The 13,589-nt window shown below is 42.0% G+C and overlaps 1 protein-coding gene across 1 annotated transcript in view; it reads right to left on the reverse strand.

Moving 5' to 3' along the window:
* The window catches only part of LOC139409512 (serine/threonine-protein kinase Nek7-like), a 141,811-nt gene that overhangs the window by 85,007 nt on the left and 43,215 nt on the right, over positions 1-13,589 (reverse strand). The window contains exon 2 of the mRNA XM_071154773.1: positions 4,512-4,599. Within this exon, the coding sequence (XP_071010874.1) occupies positions 4,512-4,571 (60 nt within the window). The 5' untranslated portion in view covers positions 4,572-4,599. The remainder of the gene's footprint in view (positions 1-4,511; positions 4,600-13,589) is intronic.

Genomic DNA, 13,589 nt, shown 5'->3' on the forward strand with positions numbered 1-13,589 from the left:
ACCAAGACCTGGCCGTCCCTCTAAACTTTCAGCTCATACAAGGAGAAGACTGATCAGAGATGCAGCCAAGAGGCCCATGATCACTCTGGATGAACTGCAGAGATCTACAGCTGAGGTGGGAGACTCTGTCCATAGGACAACAATCAGTCGTATATTGCACAAATCTGGCCTTTATGGAAGAGTGGCAAGAAGAAAGCCATTTCTTAAAAATATCCATAAAAAGTGTTTTTTAAAGTTTGCCACAAGCCACCTGGGAGACACACCAAACATGTGGAAGAAGGTGCTCTGGTCAGATGAAACCAAAATTGAACTTTTTGGCAACAATGCAAAACGTTATGTTTGGAGTAAAAGCAACACAGCTCATCACCCTGAACACACCATCCCCACTGTCAAACATGGTGGTGGCAGCATCATGGTTTGGGCCTGCTTTTCTTCAGCAGGGACAGGGAAGATGGTTAAAATTGATGGGAAGATGGATGGAGCCAAATACAGGACCATTCTGGAAGAAAACCTGATGGAGTCTGCAAAAGACCTGAAGAGATTTGAGACAAAGAGATTTGTCTTCCAACAAGACAATGATCCAAAACATAAAGCAAAATCTACAATGGAATGGTTCAAAAATAAACATATCCAGGTGTTAGAATGGCCAAGTCAAAGTCCAGACCTGAATCCAATCGAGAATCTGTGGAAAGAACTGAAAACTGCTGTTCACAAATGCTCTCCATCCAACCTCACTGAGCTGTTTTGCAAGGAGGAATGGGAAAAAATTTCAGTCTCTCGATGTGCAAAACTGATAGAGACATACCCCAAGCGACTTACAGCTGTAATCGCAGCAAAAGGTGGCGCTACAAAGTATTAACTTAAGGGGGCTGAATAATTTTGCACACCCAATTTTTCAGTTTTTGATTTGTTAAAAAAGTTTGAAATATCCAATAAATGTCGTTCCACTTCATGATTGTGTCCCACTTGTTGTTGATTCTTCACAAAAAAATACAGTTTTATATCTTTATGTTTGAAGCCTGAAATGTGGCAAAAGGTCGCAAAGTTCAAGGGGGCCGAATACTTTCGCAAGGCACTGTATATACAAATTCTCATATACGCTGATTGGTTAAAGCAAAACGACCAAAACTATTGCTGATGGTGAACCTGAACAATCAAAATCAAATCTATTGTGAGCCCCGTTCAGCAGGTGTTGCCAGATGAGAGGTGTGTCTCCGGTAGCGGACTTTAATTCCGGTAAAACACCATTAAACACAGCGATAGAGGTTCCATCTCCCGCAGAGCACCAACTCCCCACCCCCTCTACTTATCACCAGCCTCCCTGACCCCCCCCCCCCCTACTCATCACCAGCCTCCCACTCCCCCCCCTCTACTCATCTTCCCACCCCCCCTCTACTCATCACTAGCCTCCCACCCCCCCTCTACTCATCACCAGCTTCCCTCTCCCAGTCTCCTCTCCCATCCTCTCCCACCCTCAGCACCACCATACAACATTCATCCATCCATCCATCCATTCATCCATCCTTCCATCCTTCCCTACCCCGCCAGTGTTTCTCTCTCTGCTCTTCTTCAATCTGTTCCTGAACTACGCCACGTTTGCTCGCTTAAAACCCTCTGCCTTGTCTCACAGTTTACAGACACACACACACACACACACACACACACACACACACACACCTGAGCCTGTCACAACCTGCAGTAACGATCAAAACCCGTTTTGAGAATCTCTCCCTCCCACTCACTCACTCAAAGAGCAAAAAGCACCACTAAACATGCACATGGTGCCAGTTCCACTTTACCTAACGCATAACACCTCCGGGACGCAGCGACATGATATCGCCAGCGATACAGAGTCCTTCACCACACACATATTATACATCTCTCATTTTCAGAAGGGGAGATTTTTGTTCTTCTTTTCTCTTTTCGCAGATTAAACAGAGAAAGGGTGAAATGGACAGAGGACCTGTTGTCTGCTGATAGCACAGGCGGCTGGTGACACCTTCATTTGGGGAGGACGGGCTCTTAGTAATGGCTGGAATGGAACGGTATTGACACATCAAAAGCATCGGTTCCTTGTGTTTGATACCCTTCCATTCACTTCATTCCAGTCATTATTGTGAGCCGTCCCTCCCCTCACCAGCCTCCTGTGGCTGGCAGAGTCACAGTATGGCGCTAGATGCCTAACAGGAAGTAGAATGCCTGGATCTGGATGTGATAGGCCTGCTGTGTTTTACAGCCTAACTGTAAAATCTAATCTTGCATAAACTAATAGTATGCATGTTATTAGACCTACTTCTAAATATATTTCCTATATTTTAATACAATCATGAAAAGAGATAATGAACTGAAATTAGGCTAAATAGTGAAAAACAGACAGAGGAAATCATTATTTCCACAACCGCCTTTATAGATTATGATATCTCATTAGAAGAAAAAAAAACATGAGATAAATGATGAAATCTTCTCTTGTTCTTTCCTTTTTTTTGTGCACAACCCAATTATCCTTAAATTAGATATCAAACATCTTCTAAAAAAATGTTCCCCCTGGCTATTTCGCAGTTAATATTGCACTGGCTTTGCATACACAGGAAAAACAACAGGACTATTTTTTTGCTTTAGAAAAAGCGGTTGTTTGCCCGTTTCGTCCCTGGTGTATGGATATGGATTGTCTGGGTGAGTCCATTCAATATATTGTGGACCCAGAAACATCCTTGTGCATGAAGGAGATCGATGAGGATGATGTGTGATACTGCTTCTGCACCGTAACAACCTCAATGTTACGAAACCCAAATCTACACCAGCCTCGAGAGTTTCAGTCAATACTAACTCTCTCTTCACCATTCATCTAGCCTTTCCTACATGCCTATACTGTATGATTCAGGCCTTAGTCAATACTCTCTCTCTCTCTTCACCATTCATCTAGCCTTTCCTACATGCCTATACTGTATGATTCAGGACTTAGTCAATACTCTCTCTCTCTCCACCATTCATCTAGCATTTCCTACATGACTATACTGTATGATTCAGGCCTTAGTCAATACTCTCTCTCTCTCCACCATTCATCTAGCCTTTCCTACATGTCTATACTGTATGATTCAGGCCTTAGTCAATACTCTCTCTCTCTCCACCATTCATCTAGCATTTCCTACATGCCTATACTGTATGATTCAGGCCTTAGTCAATACTCTCTCTCTCTCCACCATTCATCTAGCCTTTCCTACATGCCTATACTGTATGATTCAGGACTTAGTCAATACTCTCTCTCTCTCCACCATTCATCTAGCCTTTCCTACATGCCTATACTGTATGATTCAGGCCTTAGTCAATACTCTCTCTCTCTCCACCATTCATCTAGCCTTTCCTACATGCCTATACTGTATGATTCAGGCCTTAGTCAATACTAACTCTCTCTCCACCATTCATCTAGCCTTTCCTACATGTCTATACTGTATGATTCAGGCCTTAGTCAATACTCTCTCTCTCTTCACCATTCATCTAGCCTTTCCTACATGCCTATACTGTATGATTCAGGCCTTAGTCAATACTCTCTCTCTCTCCACCATTCATCTAGCCTTTCCTACATGTCTATACTGTATGATTCAGGCCTTAGTCAATACTCTCTCTCTCTCCACCATTCATCTAGCCTTTCCTACATGTCTATACTGTATGATTCAGGCCTTAGTCAATACTCTCTCTCTCTCCACCATTCATCTAGCCTTTCCTACATGTCTATACTGTATGATTCAGGCCTTAGTCAATACTCTCTCTCTCTCCACCATTCATCTAGCCTTTCCTACATGCCTATACTGTATGATTCAGGCCTTAGTCAATACTCTCTCTCTCTCCACCATTCATCTAGCCTTTCCTACATGTCTATACTGTATGATTCAGGCTTTAGTCAATTTACACATTTGTAGTATTTATAACACTGTTACTGAAAATGCATTTTGTTCTTGAACTTCACTTGGAATCGACCTCATTTACATGAACAGACTAACTTTTAATTCAAAGTATAGGTCTTGCGTAAATCTGAATGATAATTTGTGAGTTAACACACATGTAAAGGAATCCTCCCTGTGGCTGGAATATAGGTACAGCTGCCTGCTGGCCTTGTGATTGGGTGAAAGGTTAGGGTGAAGGGATCCTACCTGTGGCTGGAATATAGGTACAGCTGCCTGCTGGCATTGTGATTGGGTGAAAGGTTAGGGTGAAGGGATCCTACCTGTGGCTGGAATATAGGTACAGCTGCCTGCTGGCATTGTGATTGGGTGAAAGGTTAGGGTGAAGGGATCCTACCTGTGGCTGGAATATAGGTACAGCTGCCTGCTGGCATTGTGATTGGGTGAAAGGTTAGGGTGAAGGAATCCTCCCTGTGGCTGGAATATAGGTACTGCTGCCTGCTGGCCTTGTGATTGGGTGAAAGGTTAGGGTGAAGGGATCCTAACTGTGGCTGGAATATAGGTACAGCTGCCTGCTGGCCTTGTGATTGGGTGAAAGGTTAGGGATCCTACCTGTGGCTGGAACGAGGGTACTGCTGCCTGCTGGCCTTGTGATTGGGAGTCCATGTCCATGGTGTCAGAAGATCAGTCACTAACACCTCTGAGGAAACACAAACGTAACCTACAGTTCAAATTACAACATCAATTAAAATGAAATGTATTTATATCAGCTGATATCTCAAAGTGCTGTACAGAAACCCAGCCTGAAACCCCAAACTGCAAGCAATGCAGGTGTAGAAGCACGGCGGCTAGGAAAAACTCCCTAGAAAGGCCAGAACATAGGAAGAAACCTAGAGAGGAACCAGGCCTCTCCAATAGTTAGAAATCCATTTCCAGCCATTTCCTGGTTGCAAAAATTCTAATAGTTCAGACAATTTCAGTTTAAGTGACAAAATAACTATGTATAGTGTAGAGAACAATTCTACCATTCTTAAACACTATGAAACAGATTTTCACCAAAAATATAGTTTTTTCAGCTGTTTGAAGATGGTGTACAAAACCCAATGTAAAAACAACCAAAAACTAAACATAAGAACGGGAAGCATAGAAATACCACACATAGAACAGATATTTCACTTGCTTTCAATGAGAACGACAGATCTATAACTCACATTACAACATGAATTTGAATTGGATTGCCCAAAAAGCTACCTACTACGCCTTTAACATTATAGTCACAAGCTTCAATCAAAGTTAGCCCAATAAATCTTTTTTTTTTAACTCTCCTTTCCCTCACAGCCAGGTATAAACATACCAGGAAGTAGAACATCCTGTTACCTCAACGTTACCTCTAGAGAAGAACTCCTCACTCCGCCATCTAACAGTCCAAACACTCACAGACTAGAAACACCACAATGCCTGAGCATTACAGAGCCTGAGACAATAGTGTGTTGCTGACGTGACTGTTGCCTGGGTACTGTCTGCGTCTCTATGGACCTGAAAGCCTTTGTGTTAGAGAGAGAGAGAGAGCGCACACACACAGTCTGACCTGCTCTTATATATCTCCCGCACAGCTCCGGTTACACTGGTTTTGGCAGAGATTCAATGTGGGATTGACAACAGAAGACCACACACATACCATACAGTGAGTTCCACAATAACTGTATGGGAATGACGTGTAAAATCACCTTGTAGCAAGAGTGTACAGGTCCTTAATGTAGTCAATACTGTTTGCCAATGATATTCAAAACGGTAATATCTAAAGTAGTGTGTACAGTGTACTAATTGCTTGTTCGAGCTTGTTACAGTGTAATTACATACCACTGCGCATTCCACTGTTAGTTTCTACTGAATAGCCCCAGGTTTGTGTAATGCACTTTAAAGTGTTGCCAAGAAGAATATTTTAAAATTCATGTTTAAAAATATATATATAAATAAATAAAAACATGATGCAAAAATCCTCTTCACACGTGCAACTTGCTGATGATTCCAGGGCCACCTCCACATGTGTACCCAGAGGATGAGCACACTCCCAGGACCGGAATCTAACTCAAACATGTACATATTCAGTCATGTATGCTGGCTAGTCGTCCTGGGCGGTATACTTGTATATATATATACCTTATACAGGGTATTTTTGGGGAAATACCGACGGTATGACTTTCAATATTGTCCACAAGAAAATAAAATAATTATAATTCAGTTGTAGCCAGTCACATGGTATGCTTGTTTTACAAAGAGCACGTGCAGACAACGTGACATGACGGGCCACTGTTAAACAGCACAAGAGATGTCATCAAGTTACACTTGAAATGCACTACTCCTAGCTGCCAGCTAAATATGTGCCAAATATATTTTCTCCGGCTCAAGGCTCCAGCTATGCATTTGGTTTGCTAACTTGCTAGCTATGTGTGGCTAGCTTGAAAAAAAATCAAGCTTCTTGGTTACAGCAGAGATAATCAACCCCCCCCCCCCCCCCCCCTGGATAAAGTGTGCAAAGCATTTTGAGATGGTTGTATTACTTTACTTGGGGTGGCAGACAGCCTAGTGGTTAGAGCGTTGGGCCTGTAACCGAAAGGTTGCTAGATCGAATCCCCAAGCTGACAAGGTAAAAAAAAATCTGTCATTCTGAACAAGGCAGTTAACCCACTGTTCCTAGGCCGTCATTGTAAATAAGAAATTGTAAATAAGAAAAGTTGGTTTGGTCTATCTAGCTTCAACAGATCAATAGTTACTGTTGGTGGGTTACTTTAAGCAAATGTAGTTATATTTATAGTTATATACTGAACAAAAATATAAACGCAACATGCTGCTGGTCCCATGTTTCATGAGCTGAAATAAAAGATCCCAACCGCAGACCACGTGTAACCACGCCAACCCTGAACCTCCACATCCGGCTTCTTTCCCTGCGAGACAGCTGATGAAACTGAGGAGTATTTCTGTCTGTAATAAAGCCCTTTGCAGGAAACAAAAAACTCGTTCTGATTGGCTGGGCCTGCCTGGCTCCTAAGTGGGTGAGCTGATGCCCTCCCATGGCCCACCCAGTCATGTGAAATCCATAGATTAGGGCCTGAAGCATTTATTTCAATTGACTGATTTCTTTATATGACCTGTAACTTGAAATTGTTGCATGTTGCGTTTTATATATTTTTGTTCAGTATAGTTGATAAAGGTTTAAAATAATTTTAAGTTAGGATAGCCTGAATGTTTTAAAGTTGGTCCTGTAGCTTAATTGGCTAAGGAGAAGGGCCATTTTGAATATCTACCTCTATATCTCTATGCTTCTCTTTCAAACTCATGATCATTTATGCAAATGTTTTAAGTTTATAGTTCAAAAGGTATATATAGTATAACAAATCTTTTGACAACCAATCTTGGGGCGGCAGGGTAGCCTAGTGGTTAGAGTGTTGGACTAGTAACCGAAAGGTTGCAAGTTCAAATCCCCGAGCTGACAAGGTACAAATCTGTCGTTCTGCCCCTGAACAGGCAGTTAACCCACATTGAAAATAAGAATTTGTTATTAACTGACTTGCCTAGTAAAATAAAGGTTAAAAATAAAAAAAAAAAGTAGGGTCAGTCTGAACATCTCAACGTTCGTTTGGAGTTGATATCGTAAATCGGTGAAAGAGGATGGATCTAGAATTCATCATATTTTTACCATTCTAGTCTATGGCCCTTTTTGCAATTGAAATGCATTGGTATCCCTAGCAACGGGTCCGTTTGGGTTGCTCAATGACGAGACATGAGAGCGCTGTATGTAAGCTGATATTAGGTTGCTACTTTTTCTCACTCTAAACTCCGACAAACAGCTGTAACTTTTGATTGGTACGAGATAATTATGTTCTAGGTCCAGATTTGAATAGCAGAGAAGTACACCACGATGTCATACACTATAAGTCTGCATCTAAAGTGCTGCGTAACTTGTCAAAATGTCAGCAGTTTGTAAAAAGTTGTTCAATTTGGACTCATCAGACCAAAAGACAGAGATCCACCCGTCTAATGTCCATTGCTCGTGTTTCTTGGCCCAAGAAAGTCTCTTCTACTGATCGGTGTCCTTTAGTAGTGGTTTATTTGCAGGAATTCAACCTTGAACACCTGATTCATGCAGTCTCCTCTGAACAGTTGATGTTGAGATGTGTCTGTTACTTGAACTCTGTAAAGGATTTATTTGGGCTGAAAATTTCTGAGGCTGGTAACTTTAATGAATATCCTCTGCAGCAGAGGTAACTCTGGGTCTTCCTTTCCTGTGGCGGTCCTCATGAGAGCCAGTTTCATCATAGTGCTTGATTGTTTTTGTGACTGCACCTGAATAAACTTTAAAAGTTCTGGACATTTTAAGGACTGATAGACCTTAATGTCTTAAAGTAATGATGAATTGTCATTTCTCGTTGCTTATTTCAGCTGTTCTTGACAAAATATGGACTTGGTCTTTCACCACATAGGGCTATTTTCCGTATATCACCACTACCTTGTCACAACACAACTGATTGGCTCAAACAAATCACGAAGGAAAGAAATTCCACAAATTAACTTAACAAAGCACACCTGTTAATTTAAATGCATTCCAGGTGACTACCTCATGATGCTGGTTGAGAGAATGCCAAGAGTGTGCAGAGCTGTCATCAAGGCAAAGGGTGGCTACTTTAAGGGAAGACAAAGTGACTCTATGCAGTGAGCGTAAATCAGTTGACGTGTGACAAAAAGCAAATAGAGGATCCAGGTAGGTCATGTTTTCTCCCCTCAGCCAGATGAGTGAGTGAGTGAGTGAGTGGCCTGCCTGGCCTGACTCTACACAGTAGATAGATACAGGCTTCACAATTAGGATGACTCTCACTATCTGTCAGCATCGGCTCCGTCACACGACCATGACACACACACACAATCCCGACCCACAGACAGGGATACAATACGAACACTCCCTTGCACAAACACAATGTTTGATTCACACACACACACACACACACACACACACACACACACACACACACACACACACACACACACACACACACACACACACACACACACACACACACACACACACACGTGTGTATCCTTCCCTGCGAGACTCTGTCTGGTTGTCAGGACAGGAGACAGAGGGAGCTTGAGCATTCCCCCATGTAGCCAATTAAAATGCTGCGTTCAGGAGTTGCAGAGAGAGCAACACCGTCTCCGTGGCGATAGAATCCGGGTGATTTAGTAAAGGTTAATCAGGTTAATTAGCTGTAAATCTGCCGACGTGTCGTTGAGTTGCAGTGTGGCACACGCCAGGGATGTTCGCCATCACCACTATTGTTGTTGGTTTGGTTAGCCTTTAGTTTTCTGGTATTCCGGGATCATTTGACTTCGAGTGCCGCGCTTTGAAGAACTTAAAGTGTTTGCACAACACAGTCTCTCCTGGGATTGTGTTGGGAGCCTTCTTTTCCCCTCTTCTGAAATGTACATTAAAAGCCTCTTTTCAAATAATTAATCAGCATTCAAATGCAAAAAAAATAAAAAATCATTAGCAGAATTAAAAATACCCAAAGCTGGCGAGGGAGACTAAAATATCACCAGTTCAGTTCAACGTCTGACTCCCATACAACATGATCTGCTTTTAAATATATGAATAAAGTCATCAAGGAATACATTACACACACCCTGACAGCTCATCCTTTGTCAAATCCATGATGGAAATCCTCCATATTCTATCGCAAAACAGCCTTATTCATAAAACAAACAGCTGGCTAAGTGACGTAGCCTGGCACACAAATAAACCTCACTTAAAAATGTATGGACATAACTGCAAAGGGTGTGTCTTGAAGATGTTTTTTCTCTAGCTGGACCACTTGCTGTGGTCCATAAGCCAGTGAGGATACAGCGAGTGCCTGCTGTGCTCCAGCCTGACATTTGGCTGGGCTGGAGTGTTGTTTGGGCCACGAGTTACCCTCACTAGTGGTTATTAACAGTCCAGTCTCCTTTCCTGCTGAGTTTTCAGATGGGGGCTGACGCTAACACCCCTCTCTTCTCACTGATCCGGCTCTGTGTCAAAATACCCACGAGGCATCTGGGTTCTACATCTCTCCATCCCACACTCTCGTTAACAGGATCAGTTAAGACTGCCAGTTTACATCAGAGCAGGGGAGATGCACTAACGAGGAAAGAACAATTAACGGCCAGCACTCACTCATTCTGGAGGCGCAAACGATGTACGCAATGTATCACTCAAATGTAACACACAGTCCAATTCAGTCAAAATCAGTTTCTGGGGCAACAAAATAAAGCAACGATCTTTAAAAAAATATAAATATTCTGACAAAGAAAAGATAGAAGATAAAAGATAGATACTGTTATCTTGTTATTAAGGTCTAGATACTGTTATCTTGTTATTAAGGTCTAGATACTGTTATCTTGTTATTAAGGTCTAGATACTGTTATCTTGTTATTAAAGTCTAGATACTGTTATCTTGTTATTAAGGTCTAGATACTGTTATCTTGTTATTAAGGTCTAGATACTGTTATCTTGTTATTAAGGTCTAGATACTGTTATCTTGTTATTAAGGTCTAGATACTGTTATCTTGTTATTAAGGTCTAGATACTGTTATCTTGTTATTAAGGTCTAGATACTGTTATCTTGTTATTAAAGTCAATATAAGTGTATTCTAATCTGACCTGTTTAATCCCATCTTTGATTGCAAATTATCTCTGAGCCTGGTTTTGGTAATTCTGCCTACAAAGACGGACCTCTGACTAGTATGAATCATTTCACCCCCCAATCTCCCATCCAAACCCTGTCACCTACACCCCTACCCCCTCCACTCCCCCTCATCCCCTAGCCTCTCTCCTCATTAGCCTGATGAGCTGGTTCAGAGTGACGGAGCGCAGCGGCGGGAGAGGAAAGGCTTCACTTTCACCAACACTTCCTCCTCTCTCTATTATTCATGTAACAGAGAAAGAAAACAAAGAGAGAGACAGGGAGAGAGAGACAGAGAGAGAGAGACAGAGAGATAGAGGGGAAGAGACAGAGAGACAGAAGGGAAGAGAGAGAGAGAGAGAGAGAGAGAGAGAGAGACAGAGAGAGACAGAGAGAGAGACAGAGACAGAGACAGAGACAGAGACAGAGACAGAGAGACAGAGAGACAGAGAGACAGAGAGACAGAGACAGAGACAGAGACAGAGACAGAGACAGAGACAGAGAGAGAGAGAGAGAGAGAGAGAGAGAGAGAGAGAGAGGAAGAGAGACAGAGAGGAAGAGAGACAGAGAGGAAGAGAGACAGAGAGAGGAAGAGAGGAAGAGAGAGAGAAGAGGAAGAGAGAGATATGGAGAGAGAGAGCAAGCAAGAGGAACAGAGAAAGAGAGGAACAGAGAGAGAGAAGAACAGAGAAAGATACATGAATCCATTATAGAACCCATTGCCCTTTATGGTTATGATAATGCATGCAGAGCAGAATTAGGCCGATACCCACTAATTATCAAAATCCAGTAAAGAGACGTTAAATTCCACAACCATCCTAAAAGGAAGCGATTCCCAAATCTTCCATAACAAAGTAATCACCTACAGAGAGATTAACCTGGAGAAGAGTCACCTAAGAAAGCTGGTCCTGGGGCTCTGTTGACAAACACAAACAGACCCCACAGATCCCCAGGACAGCAGCACAATTAGACCCAACCAGATCATGAGAAAACAAAAAGAGAATTCCTTGACACATTGGAAAGAATAAACAAAAAAACAGAGCCAACTAGAATGCTATTTGACCCTAAACAGAGAGTACACAGTGGCAGAATACCTGACCACTGTGACTGACCCTAAACAGTGAGTACACAATGGTAGAATACCTGACCACTGTGACTGACTCAAACTTACGGAAAGCTATGACTATGTACAGACTCAGTGAGCATAGCCTTGGTATTGAGAAAGGTCGCAGTAGGCAGACCGGGTTCTGAAGAGAAGACAGGCTATGTGCACACTGCCCACAAAGTGACCATATTAGAGACACATATTTCCTTCAGATTACACAAACAAACCCGATATACATCGTTACAACACTGTATATACAGTTGAAGTCGGAAGTTTACATGCACTTAGGTTGGAACCATTAAAACACATTTTTCAACCACTCCACAAATTTCTTGTTAACAAACGATAGTTTTGGAAAGTCTATAGGATTGAGGTCAGGGCTTTGTGATGGTCATTCCAATACCTTGACTTTGTTTTTCATAAGCCATTTTGCCACAACTTTGGAAGTATGCTTGGGGTCATTGTCCATTTGGAAGACCCATTTGCGCCAAGCTTTAACCTTCTGACTGATGTCTTGAGATGTTGCTTCAATATATCCACATAATTTTCCTCTTTCATGATGCTATCTATTTTGTGAAGTGAACCAGTCCCTCCTGCAGCAAAGCACCCCCACAACATGATGCTGCCAGCCCCGTGCTTCACGGTTGGGATGGTGTTCTTCAGCTTGCAAGCCTCCCCATTTTTCTTCTAAACATAACAATGGTCATTATGGCCAAACAGTTCTATTTTTGTTTCATCAGACCAGAGGACATTTCTCCAAAAAGTACAATCTTTGTCCCCATGTGCAGTTGCAAACTGTAGTCTGGCTTTTTATGGCAGTTCTGGAGCAGTGGCTTCTTCCTTGCTGAGCGGCCTTTCAGGTTATGTCGATATAGGACTCGTTTTACTGTGGATATAGATACTTTTGTACCTGTTTCCTCCAGCATCTTCACAAGGTCCTTTGCTGCTGTTCTTGGATTGATTTGCACTTTTCGCACCAAAGTATGTTCATCTCTAGGAGACAGGCGTCTCCTTCCTGAGCGGTATGACGACTGCGTGGTCCAATGGTGTTTATACTTGCGTACTATTGTTTGTACAGGTGAACATGGTACCTTCAGGTGTTTGGAAATTGCTCCCAAGGATGAACCAGACTTGTGGAGGTCTACAATTTGTTTTCTGAGGTCAGTTTAGTGATGATGGTAGTTGTAGTAGTAATGATGATGATGGTAGTTGTAGTAGTAATGATGATGATGGTAGTTGTAGTAGTAATGATGATGATGGTAGTTGTAGTAGTGATGATGATGGTAATTGTAGTAGTAATGATGATGGTAGTTGTAGTAGTGATGATGATGGTAGTTGTAGTAGTGATGATGATGGTAGTTGTAGTAGTGATGATGGTAGTTGTAGTAATGATGATGGTAGTAGTAGTAATGATGACGGTAGTTGTAGTAATGATGACGGTAGTTGTAGTAATGATGATGGTGGTTGTAGTAATGATGATGGTAGTTGTAGTAGTAATGATGATGATGATGGTAGTAGTAATGATGATGATGGTAGTTGTTGTAGTAGTGATGGTAGTTGTAGTAGTGATGGTAGTTGTAGTAGTGATGGTAGTTGTAGTAGTGATGGTAGTTGTAGTAGTGATGGTAGTTGTAGTAGTGATGGTAGTTGTAGTAGTGATGGTAGTTGTAGTAATGATGGTAGGTGTAGTAGTGATGGTAGGTGTAGTAATGATGGTAGTTGTAATAATGATGGTAGTTGTAGTAATGATGATGACGGTAGTTGTAGTAGTGATGATGATGGTAGTTGTAGTAGTGATGATGACGGTAGTTGTAGTAATGATGATGACGGTAGTTGTAGTAATGATGATGATGATGGTAGTTGTAGTATTGC

Source organism: Oncorhynchus clarkii, chromosome 5, assembly GCF_045791955.1.
Source record: "Oncorhynchus clarkii lewisi isolate Uvic-CL-2024 chromosome 5, UVic_Ocla_1.0, whole genome shotgun sequence".
NCBI classification, from domain to species: Eukaryota; Metazoa; Chordata; class Actinopteri; order Salmoniformes; family Salmonidae; genus Oncorhynchus; species Oncorhynchus clarkii.